The following is a 12,866-nucleotide window of genomic DNA, read 5'->3' as shown; positions in this document are numbered from 1 at the left end:
CTCAGCGGGTGGATTTCTGAATCCGGCTTAGATCCCTTCAGCTTGATGAATACTGTATGGTGCAGGCAGTAGCAGTCTATGCATGGATCTCTGCAGGCTCGGTGGGGGTGGGAGGGTTGACCAAGGGTCTCATAACAGCCAGAGTCATTATTAATGAGCGAGCTTCATTCTGACAAACAGAACCGGGGACTTCTTCAGTCCCTCGGCTAAGCTTTCGTTCCAGGAAGCCTGGATGAAAGACGACTCCATGCACAGCTGGAGCCCTGCAGGTAGAGTTACCCTCCAACCTAGAGAGCCGCCGATCCGGACCCCGCTCCGCTCTCACCTTACCTTTTGGTGTTTGGTGTCACAGCGGCTGGGACATTTCTCGTAAAAGCCTTAGTAAACAAACAACCTGCAGCCATTCATGATCTAATTAGAAGAACATATATAAACTAGTATATAAACTATTCTGTTGTTTAGCTCCTGCACATTTGTATTTTGATGATTTTAAAATATTTTGCTGCACTTTTCATGCAACAGACCCATACATGATAGTGAGATCAATACATTTTTTATTTCATTTCTTTAAAGAATGTAAAAGTAATACGTACCTTCTTCACAAATTTGTTAATTGCATAATTTGAAAGAAAAAAGCTGTAAGATGCTCTAACTGCTGTTGAAAATAATAAAAAAAACTATTTTAATTTGATTGAAATACAGATTATATTAGCAGTATCCAAATGTCATTTTTAACATAAAACTTGATGTTATATGAATTTAGGTAAATTCCCTGAAAAAAGCTGAACATTTTTGGCTTTTTTCCCCATTGTGGAGGATCTAAAGAAAGAAAAAATAAAATAAATAAATAAATAAAAAATAAAAACAAAAAAAGGATCTTATTTTCTGAACACAATTGAAGACAACATCAGCGTTTTCCCCTCTGGCCTGAATCAAGCATTAGTTTCCACTTCCTGCTGCGTCATTCACTCTGGGATTGATGTGTTTTTTTTCTCTGAAGATATTGGAGCAACATTTCTTCTGACAACATGAGCTTGATAAGCAGTAGGAGCAGGATGTTAACACAACCAGACCTTTACTAAAACAAACTAAATAATAAGCTAAAAATAAATGTTACTTCTAATACTGAAATAAGCTGAGTTAATTGGTTGGATCTCCGTTTCTGTGGCGCCTGTCAGCTTCACAACATTCAAGTATTGGAAGTTAGTTTGGAAGTTAGCTTTGGTTGCTTTTTTCCCACTAGATTGAATAATCTGGGTTACGAATAGATATAAAACACCAAGTTTTTTTTTCCTCCTGTAAATAAGATATTACCCTGTTATTAACTGCACAATAAATCACCTCCAGGGGCTTTTAAAAAATAAAATTAAAGTGTTAAATCTTGGTGCTCCCTTTTAATGCTCTATATGTTCAGGCTTCGCCCTATATTTGCAACCTAATCAAGCCCTACACCTGGACTCTGGGTCTGAGGTCATCTGGTCAGAAACCGTTTAAAAACTCAGGGAATTGATCTTTTACAGGCGCTGCCCCCAGCTTTAGAATAAACTTCAGCTGCGCTCTCTGGTCTCTGTAGATGTGTTTAAAAAGCTCCTTAAAACCTTTTTGTTCTAGTCCGACTTCATCAAATTTAATACTGTTATTTCAATATATTGTTTTATATACTTCTATGTTTTTATGCTTTAGTAAATCCTTATTTTTTTAATATTTTCTTATCTCTGTGAAGCACTTTGTGAGTCTGTAAAAAGCTGTATACCAATAAAGTTTGCTTACTTGCTTGAATTATAGGTTTGTGCAAATTTGATATTTAGGCAAAATATTTTGGGACATAGAGGCATTTAAAGGTGCTGTATCATTCAAACTCCAAATTTTTAGCCCTTGAAGATTTTAACTAAGTTGTTTTAAATCTGTTCAGTTTCCTCTTTCCCTTGTGTTTTTTAAACGTATTATGGAATTTGCTATGGAACTGCTAAAAAAAGCTGCTTACCAGATTTGCAGTGCCACCATTTTATCTCAAAGTTATTTTTGTCGTCCAAGCTCAAGGGTGCCGAAGCTAGAAGTGGATAAACTAAATGTTTAGTTGTTGAGTGTAATAACTAGGGCTGAAACAATTAATCGTAATTAATCAATTACTGAAATAATCGTCAACTAAATTAGTAATCGTTTCATCTTTAACTGGAGTGAACATGCCTTAAGCTGACAGAGCAAACCAACTAAAGCAGTAATTGTATCAAATTCGTAAAAAAAATAAAAAATCATCATTCTGGAATATGATTAAAAAAAAATTCTTAAAATATTTTTTTCAATATGCTCTATCCAGAACTCCACTAGTGGAAAAGTTTCATCAGGCTTAATTTATAAAAAGTGTTTTTTATAAAGATTCTTGGACTAAATGATTGTTAATCTAGTAATTGAAAAAAACTTTTGAGAGATTAATCGATTTGCAAAATAATCGTTTGTTGCAGCCCTAGTATTAACTTCCCCCAAGTTTCGTTGCCGATAGCTAATTGTATCGGTGACATGAAGCTACAAAAATGGCCAAAAAGGATGGAGTGGAACCCTCTGGGACCTGCAGGATGTCAGGGCGCACCAAAAAGAGAATATGCGAAAATAGAACGTTCCAAATAGAGGTTGGCTGACAAGCTAAATACCAATTAAATCACATCAAAACATTGCATTTAAACCACAAATGAATAATTTAGTTGAAAAAAAAAACATTTGAAAGCCCCCAGCTACCAGCTTTGCTCACTAAAGTGGAGAACTTTTTTGGAGAAGACAAGGGTCCCGAAAACACAGCCCTGAAGGACGCCACAATTGGATGAGTCCAGCATGTTTTATTTCTGCTTTAAAGGTTTTATAGTTTAACTTCGTCATCTAGTGTGATGTATTTTGTTTGTAACATTGTGTTTTTTGGTTAATCCAGAGGAGTTTATCACTTTTTTTTCTGATTTCCCTTCACATGCATGTGATAAGATCCAGTAAAATTTTGGTTTATTGACTACTTATTTATGATGCATTTTCTAATTTATTTATCCTAAAATATCTGTTTTTGGATATAGTCCTCCCACCAGAAATCCTGTCCCGTTTCCCTGCACGGTAAACACCCAGTTATTTTCCTGAAACTTGACTCTGGATGAAAGAGGAAGGGGGGCGGGGCCAGTGGGGGACACGGGGCCTTAGGCGATGGATCCTTCTTGTCAGGATGTCAGTTCAGAAAGTAAAAGGCGAGTCCATCCGTTGCACTCTGCTTGTCACCGGATGAAAGATGTAATAAAAAGTGGAAGCTACGGTTCACTTCCCAGTCACCATGATGGTTGAGGGTTCTGGAAGCTCTGGGGGGCAAAACTAAGGCTGACCTTTTTCTCTTTCCTCTCTGTGACAAAGAGCAGCTGGTGACGAAGACCATCTTAGTAAACGAGTTGTGAAGAGACAAACTGCTGCAGGCAGATAGGATCTTTCTTTATTGGTGGCCTCGCACATTACGCCACATAGGATGTTTATCTGGGTCAGCCTAGGAGATGAACAGTGGAGGCAGGAGCTCAGAGTTAAAGCTTTGAAAAAATAACTGCTCCTAGAAAAAAAATAAAATCCAAAAAAAAATAAATAAATAAAAAGAAGAAGCACTTTAGGGTTAAAAGTCTAATTAAGGAGACTAATTTGATGCCTTTAAAATGACACTCTGATTGACAGCCGTCTGCTTCCTGCAGCTGCTGACACTATATTCTTTTTAACAACGCTGCTGCAGCCCTGGATCATCCAGGAGTGAGATTCCCGCTGAATGTCAGGTCAGCCGGGACCCACAGGAAAGGCTGCGTGTTGGACCCACACCAGGGGAGGTTGCAGTTCAGAAAAAGCCAGACGGTGCCGCCTTTAATGTTGGCTGTGAAACACTGCCAGCTCGTTTCTGTCCTCAGATCAGCTCTGATCCCCCGATTTTCCAGACGGCTGCTCATTTTCTGCTGCTACACGAGCGACTCGGTGAACTCGAACAGCATCGAAAAGTTTAGCCGTTTCATTAGTTTGATTCCAAAAGTTAAAACTGATAGAAACTGATTGTGCTGGACAGGTTAGGCAGAAAAGGTCACTGCTGGCTTTTCTAAGGCTGCTGTAAAGTGTACCAATAGGGAGGAAGACGACAATGAAATACCAATAAATAAAAATAATAAAATACAATAAAACACTGTTTAAATATGATGCCTGCTAACTGTAGAGTAGTCCAGCAGACAGTCATTGACCCCTTTTACAGTAATATTAAGCCTCTAAAGATCATTAGTTGTGTTTCCATTACAAATGTGTGCAAAACTTTCACTAATGAAAAATGCACTTTTTCAAAATAGTGGGGTTTCTTTTAAATAAGAAGTAAACTAAAACTAAAATTGCACATGAATGTTTCTTTATGACAACTCTTGAAAACAACATGGCAGTGGCAGATCTTAACACTTATATGATTTATATCCATCATGTGAATTAAATATAATAAATACTCATTCTTCTCATTTTGCTTCATCATCCTCCAACTACGTCTGGTCTTCTTCTTCTTCATCTTTTTAGAAAGCAGTAAGGTTTAGGTGCAGATCATGTGACTCATAATGTAAAAAACTGTGTCGGTTACAGTTTTGGGAAATATAAGAATTTCGAATACCACTAGAAAAATACCTCACTGAAGTGTGAAAACGTTTTTCTTTTTTTTTTAGTTATGCAGTGTGTCCATTAAGCAAGTATATTTATTCAAATCACAATTTGATGGTTAATGGAAACGCAGTTAGCGCTAAAGAAGATGCTGGATCCCATTTCATTAGTGAAAAGTTTAAAAGTCTGATTGAAAAAAGATGCAACAGCCACAAGAATTCACTTTATTTAAATACTAAAATCAACCATCATTTATTCACATTGTTTATACAGAAATGAGTAACTCTGATTTAATACCTTTTAATGCTCTTTTAATTCTTAGAAATAATTTTAATGCCATGAACAAGTACCCATGACTCTCATATATATATATATATATATATATATATATATATATATATATATATATATATATATGTGGGTATTTATGTGTGTATATATGTGTATATATATATATATATATATATATATATGTGTATATATGTGTGTATATATGTGTATATATATATATGTATATATATATATGTATATATATATGTATATATATATATATATATATATATATGTATATATATATGTATATATATATATATATATATATATAAAAAACACAGCAAAATCCCTCGTCAACTTTACCGTCGACAGGCCGCAGCCATGTTCCGAATTCCTCGTTTTTCCACCACTTTTGTTGAAAGTTGCATTTTCCCATTCTCTAGCTTTTTCTCCGCCTTTCCGAACATACGGCTTTATGATCAACTGGAAGCAGTTCCGTGCAAACACTTGGAACCAGTTATCTGATTTATCTGAAGAAATTGTTTTACAAACGTTTTTTTTTTTTTTTTTTTTTTTTTTTTATAAAATTTTAATGAACTGTAATGCCAATTAAGGCCTTAATTTAAAAAATAATAATTTCATGACTTTTAATGATTTTTAATGACCAGCGAAAACCCTGATACAGATTTATTTTTTGTTTATAAATGCTCTGTCCATTATGCTGCATGCTGCATTTAATAGCTCCATTTCTTTCCAGTTTATTTTGTTGTTCAGACATGTTATTATACGGCAGATAACAGCATTTATGTTCTAAGTTCTGCGTCTGCTCTTCTCTCTGCAGTTCAGTGCAGAACAGCGAGCGGGGAAAGAAGATCGGAAACGCCATGATCACAACCAGTCGCAGTATGGTCCAGACTGGGAAGGCAGTGGGTAAGAAACACTAGTGCATTTTAAGGTGTGTAGAATCAGAGGGCTGTGCCTGTGTCTGAGAGAAAACGTTCCTGCCCATCAGGTCAGTCGGTTGGTGGAGCCTTAACGAGCGCCAAGTCTGCCATGTCCTCCTGGTTCTCCACGCTGGCTCAACCTGCACCGGTAACCACAACCTCCGATCCTGAACCTGCCTCTGAGGTGAAGCCATGACAGTCGGTGTCCACAAATGCCCCAGTGACTCTTCCTTACCCCTTAACCCTCTGACTGTGAAGCCTTAGCATCAGTGGAATGACAGATGAAGGAATCAAGCAGACAAACAATCACTCAACCATAAAACCCCGGCGGTGTCCCACCTCAGCCAGCAGATCCTGGGCTTTGTTCAGCAGCATTGTTTTAATTGGATGAAACTACAGCAAAGAAGGCAGCAAGTTTACTCTACATCCCATAATCACTGCTTTGGATGCAAAAACCAAACTAAGACATTAGAGGGTTTCTTTTAAAATGGACAGCTGCTCAATGCTGCAGTTGGTGATGCTGAATAGGGGATGTAAAGGCTGGGTTAGGGCTTGCCGATTTCACTTTGGCATTCATACTTTACAGCTTTTCAATAATATGCTGCAAAAATAATTTAAAATGCCTTGGAAGCAGGATTCTTAAAGAAGTCTACATTTTTAGAGAGAATAGTTGTTTTTTTGGCTCAGGATGTCTGTCATTGTTTCTGTTGTAACACTGTGGTTGTTTTAGTGAAGTGAATTTTTATAAAATTTTAGTGTAATGTTTAATGTTTATAATAGATTCATTATGTAACCAGATAAAAAAAGGGGCAAAACAGATAAGATTTCTGCGAAACTAAAAAGTTACTGACACTCGGAGAATAAAGGAGTTTAAACAAGTTTATCAATAAAAATATTAAGATTTTATTTAAACAATTTGAATTTAGGCAAACTCGGATATCAATACAATTTTTCTCCTCTTAGACTAATTATAAGAAATGGGGCAAAGATTAGAAATAAAAAAAAAAACATAAATTAGCAGATTTCCTTTATATAACCATATTTTACTCTTTCAGCAAACATTTAATACATTCAGTGTTGAATAAAAAAAAGAGTTAGGGTTAGCTATCATTAGCATTAGTTCTCTATTTTTTTATGTAGTAAGTTCTAAATATGAATCAGTTAGTAGATATAAGAAAAAAGGTTTATTTGCTCAAAATTACTTTTGGCTAACTTTCAAATGCTAACCATTTTTCTTCCTAAATTTAACATGTTTTTTTTGTTTTGTTTTCTTTAGCTTGGGGAAATGAAACTAAAATGTTAAATCTCCACATAAATTAGATTTTCTAATATACAGACTCTCCAGGTGTTTTCACTGTCTATTTTTTTTTTTACTTGGTCATTCTTTTAATCAAATAATTAAGCCAAAATCAATAATTTTAGGTAAATAATTTCCAATTTTATCTATCTGTCTTTTATATTACCCTGCTGCTTTGTAACTCAATTTAAAGTTAATTAAAACATAGTTAATACGTGTTAGGCTCTAAAAATCTGAACTGTTTGCTTTAATTATCCAAATATTAGCTTCCCCCTTTTTTTTGATGGCTAGCAAAAACTGACACCAATGCTAACGGTTTTAATTAGGATAACACGTTTCCTGAAGTACTGGATATTATAGTTATTGTTTGGACATACTTTTTCAGATAAAAATAATAATTACTGTGAGAACATTTAGGGACGACAGGCTGAACTCACTTATTGAAAAACAAAAAATACACACCAAGCAGTCTGTAAGTTGCAAAACAAAATAAAAAATAATAAAAACCTGTTTCCTCAGGTGAAAGTTATTTCCTATTTTTTAAAACTAAAATCACTTCGTCATATTCTTCTACAAGATACCTATTTTTGTGTACCTAATAATTAATTATATTGAAAAAAAAATGGTTTTACATTTTAGCAACCTAAGCTAATTTAGTTAGCATTTAGTTTGCTAGCTGAAACACTAAATGCCTTAGCCACCTTATTATTTTTATTCCAGAGTTTTCACTTCCTTTCATTTCATTCACGGTAATAATAATAATAGTTATCATGTGAAAAGTACATTTTAAGTTTAAATAATTCAAGAGCTTATAAGTTGTACTATTTAAGTTTATTTAGTTGCTACTTTGCAAAAAATGACACAACAGATTCACAGAATGTCAAAAAATATTTCACTAGTGAAATATATTTTTGTGAGAAAACATTCAGAGATCACCCATAGATTGAAATATAAATATTAACCACATTTTCTTTTTATTTCAATAAAAAATTGTAGAATAGCATAATTAACAGCAGTTTGTGTAGTGTAATGTAAGATTTTCCTGCTTTTTATTTACAAATGAAAGAAAAGTATAGATGTAATCAGAGGTACTGAGTCAGGAACAACCATAGCATTTTATTGTTGATTTTATCACATTATATATAGTTTATTCTGACCACTGGTTGTTCTTATGAAGAAATCTTGATACACACTACATTGTTATCAGCACTGCTATTAAAGCAGCCTGTTGTAACCAACTGGGTATTATTTAGCTTTTCTTATATATAATTAATTAGCTAACAAGTATTTTACCATCACATTAAGCAATATGTGGATTTTAATATTTCTGTATCGATTCTTTCAACTCAGATTACCTTTTTAAAATTTTCTTGAACCTTATATCTAAATGTATTTTTTTTTAACGATAACATTTAGCTGTTTACAAAAACATATCATAGTGAAGGATAGAAAAATACTTCTTTCCACTCAGTAAAAAATACTAAATTAAAAGTATTCACTATCTCTTATAGTAGAAACAGAAAAATATTTTTTTTAAAAAGCAAAATATGTCTAGAAATTTACAAAAACTTTTTCTTCCAAGCTTTTTGAGGATTTTTTTTTTTAAGATTAAAATGTTTTGTTGTATACATGTTGCTATCTTAATGAATTAATAGACTTTTTTTTGCTGCTAAAACATCCAACAATGCTGAAACAACCATAGTGCTGCTACAGAAATCTTTGAGAAGAAAAATGTCCGTCCTTTGAGTCAGAAGCATCCTTTATTCACAAAGGAACCTCTGAAGGTTGTGTTTGCAGGCTGTCAGTAACCTTTCCCAAACCCTTTTCTACTTTTAGATAAATATATATTTGGAGATTCATGGAGACCTAAAATAGCCTGACGACAGCTGACATATTTATTTGTTGTGTAGCGTGTTATATAAAGAAGAAAAATATCTATGTTGTATCATAACACTGGAAAGAAAATGGACCACTGTGTTTATATATTTGCACAAGGCAGCCATTATACTCTTTTTGTGGATCTTTACCTTGCGCAGCTGTTCCTTTCTGAAGCGCTTACAGGATCTGTTCCCTCCATGCTGCAAACGTACAATTAAAAACAGTCCTGTGAGCATGCTCGCCCAGTTTGTTTCCAGATAGATGTTAAATGTTCACTGTGTTGTTTTCATGTTTTGGAGTCTTTTGAATTACTTGTGCTGAATAAGGTTTTTTTTTTTTTAATCTTCTGATACATTTTCATTTTGTAATTAAACCGATTGAATGTATTGTGAGCTCAATTACATAAAATATTTTCTGGAGAGATGCTTTTGATGTATCAGAGAAGGAAGATATAAAACATGTTGCTGTATAAAAATAAATAAAGGTTGCACTTTTATTTTTCGGAAGCAGAAGTCACTTCCTGTCACTTTGGTCTTAAAATGGGTCAGGGGAACAATTTGATGAGCAGACGCGTGTTTATAGAGAGCGTATTTGTGTGACGCTACAGAAGCAGATTGAGGGTAACCTAAAGCAAAACTAAAGCTATCCCTGTAATTAAATATTATTGGGGATTTATAAATGAATTGGAGTCTGTAGGTATAATTATGAGAGTGAATAAATAATTCAAATTTAAAATAAGCATAGTTGAAAAAGATTTGCTAACTGGCTACTGAAGAATTTAATTATAAGCAAATTTAAATACCTTAAATATTTTGATGTTTGTTTTTTATTTTACTACAGGTAACTTTTCTTTTTTAAAGGTTCTTTTTCCAGGTGGATCATCTAAATAAGTGGTCCTGCTAATTGTCAATCATTCTGGTGATCTGTTTATTTAAGGCCGTCCTACGTGCTCTTCCCCATTTTCACTTATCAATGGTGAGTCTAACATAGTGGAAAAATTGCAAATCCTTTTTTGGAACAGAGCTTGTATGAGCGATGCAAACAGCAACTTTTAAACCGAGTGTGCATGAGGAGAAATGGGCTTGTGCACGCTCTCGCATGCCATTAATAGGCGTTCCCTCTCGTTAGCAGGAACAGGATTGTGCATGTGCTTTTTTTTTAAGTGGAGAGGGCGGGAATTAAAAAAAAAATTTAATATCCTCCACTATACCTTTTAATATACTGTATGAAAATTGATAAATCTATTTTCAGAACTAGTTTATATATAATATTTATGATAGCAAAAGTGAAACATTTTCAAGCCTTATTTTGGGTTGGGGTTTTAATTATTTTAGTTTACAGATGGCCCAAACTTTTTCACCACAGAAAATTAAAATATTGTATAAAAAAAAAAAAAGTTAAATATCGCAAACTTATGTTACTCCCGTGGTTGGCAACCAATTCTAAAACTCCTGCAAAGTTGCCACAAACAAAGCCACTCAACCTCAGACCACGGTGGGGGATCTCTGATGTTTGTGGTCTCCGTTACACAAGCAAGAAGAAGACTGTTGTCTGGATGGATGCAGACAGTCACTGATTCCAGGAGAAAAACATATAACATATAAAGATGCTAGTTAGCAAAAGGCCTTTAGACAAACCTATGAAAAGTTGAGTGGAAGGAAAAAATGCGCTAGGAGGTCAAGTAAAATCTATTCAAGATATTGGTAGAGGTTGGTGGTAATCTGTTATATTTACTTGGTAAAATTCTACAAAAAAATAGGCTACTTTTAGTTTAGTAATGTTCTTGTGAGTATATCTACTTTTAGTTGAGTAAATACTCTCATTACCCCCACAAAGCATGAGTACCTTGAGCTGTTCAGACAGCAGGTAAAAATACATTAAACAGTAGATATTGGTGCTTGGGGTTCTTCATCCTTTCCTCACACATGTGCTTTACTTACTGCTTTTATAAGTTAAACAAATATTTATTTTTAAAATTCTTTCATCTGCACAAATTTGTAATTATCTAATTAATTATTCTTATTTTCTATTATTCTATGTTTTGCAAACCAGAATTTGCACTTAAAGGTATAGTTGAGGATCTTCAAGAATTTTTATTAAAGACCCGCCCTCTCCAAAATGCACATGCACAACCTTGTGCCCGCCCCTGAGAGGGAACGCTTATTACACGAGTGCGAGAGCGTGCACAAGCCCATTTCTCCTCGTGCATGCTCTGTTTAAAAGTTGCTTTTCTCATAGCTCATACAAGTTACTTTACAAAAGATTTACAACTTCTCCACACAGACTTATCATTGGTAAGTGAAAATACGTAAACATATCACCAGAATGACTGACAATTAGGAGGACCAATTATTGTGATGATCCACCCGGAAAAAGAACACCCTCCACTCTACCTTTAACTGTCTGGCTGATTGTAAACTTTGAACATCTTTTCGCCATCAGAGGGCGCTTGACCTGTAACATCCAAATTTAGCTCCTTGAAATTTGCCCCCTGCAGTGTGGTGATACTCTAGTCTTCCTCCCTGTATTGGAATCAGAAATAAGATCAGTTTGGACCAGCAGATGGGGAAATCATGGAGGTACTTGTAAAGATCATATTCAGTCCTTTAGATCAGGGGTGTTCAATATTCATGTAACAAAAGTAATTTGGCACTGGGATTATCAAAGTATTTCTGATTCCTGGGACAGGTGTTGTGAATGAAACGGTACCCAGCTTGAAAGAGCTCCTGTGTGTCGCTGAATGTGTGCATTGATGACTGAAAGACATCTTCTGCCTCCATTTATCTGTTTACTACTGTGTGTTGAATTCATGCTAATGTGTGTCTAAAGACATTTCATTAGTGGAAAATATTGCACTGGGGAATATATATTAAAAAAAAAAGTCTAATCAACCAAAACCTCCGTGGACCCCTGTTGAAGGCCTCCGCTATAGATTAAAACCTACATATGTCTGATCAGGTGTCATGTCTCCCTTGTACACTTTTGGTTAATTAGCTCTGGTGCTTAAAGGAATAGTACACCCAAAACATGATTAGCCTTCATTTTCTACTCACCCCCATGCTGAACAACACTCTGGAGTACTTTTTTGATATCTCAAATGCATCTGGAGATCTGGGAGGCTTCTTGCTGTCTGCTGACATTCAAATAATGGAGGTCTATGGCGCCCGAGGCAGAAAGGTCCATAAAAGTCCACAAAAAACGTGTCAATATTCCTCCATACTGCTCATCCAATGTATTCCAAGTGTCCTGAGTGGGTAGCATCCAGAATTTACTCGAAACGAAGTCATTTAGAATGTTTTTAGAGCATAAACAGTAGTGTATAGGATTTCCTAAAAGCGCGTTCACGACGCTACGGAAACCGCGGCAGACCAAACCAGCGCATTCAGCTCGGCAAAGAACTCATGCTCTTCCTCAACACTGAAGTCCTCAGACATTTTTCTTTCGTTGTTTCTTTCTTTGCACAGGTAAACAGCACATTTCTTCTTCTACGCTTGCATTATCGGCAGAGCAGACGCTGAATGCGCACTTTCATCTGGTTTGGTTTGCCGCGGTTTCCGGAGCGTCGTGAATGCGCAGGCGCGCGCTTTTAGGAAATCCTATACACTACTGTTTAGGCTCTAAAAACATTCTAAATGACTTTGTTTCGAGTAAATTCTGGATGCTACCCACTCAGGACACTTGGAATACATTGGACGAGCAGTATGGAGGAATATTGACACGTCTTTTGTGGACTTTTATGGACCTTTCTGCCTCGGGCACCATAGACCTCCATTATTTGAATGTCAGCAGACAGCAAGAAGCCTCCCAGATCTCCAGATGCATTTGAGATATCAAAAAAGTACTCCAGG

At 35.2% G+C, this 12,866-nt stretch overlaps 1 protein-coding gene across 1 annotated transcript in view; it reads left to right on the top strand.

Moving 5' to 3' along the window:
• Nucleotides 1-9,524, top strand: part of avl9 (AVL9 homolog (S. cerevisiase)) — a 40,680-nt gene extending 31,156 nt beyond the window's left edge. The window contains exons 15-16 of the mRNA XM_038304889.1: nt 5,741-5,829; nt 5,912-9,524. Coding sequence (XP_038160817.1) covers nt 5,741-5,829; nt 5,912-6,039 — 217 coding nt within the window. The 3' untranslated portion in view covers nt 6,040-9,524. The remainder of the gene's footprint in view (nt 1-5,740; nt 5,830-5,911) is intronic.
• The last annotated feature ends 3,342 nt before the right edge of the window (nt 9,525-12,866 follow it).

The sequence above is a fragment of the Cyprinodon tularosa genome, unplaced genomic scaffold, assembly GCF_016077235.1.
Source record: "Cyprinodon tularosa strain WSP-4 unplaced genomic scaffold, ASM1607723v1 ctg546, whole genome shotgun sequence".
NCBI classification, from domain to species: domain Eukaryota; kingdom Metazoa; phylum Chordata; class Actinopteri; order Cyprinodontiformes; family Cyprinodontidae; genus Cyprinodon; species Cyprinodon tularosa.
The sequence above is the reverse complement of the archived record's forward strand: the minus strand, read 5'-3'. Positions and strand labels throughout refer to the sequence as shown.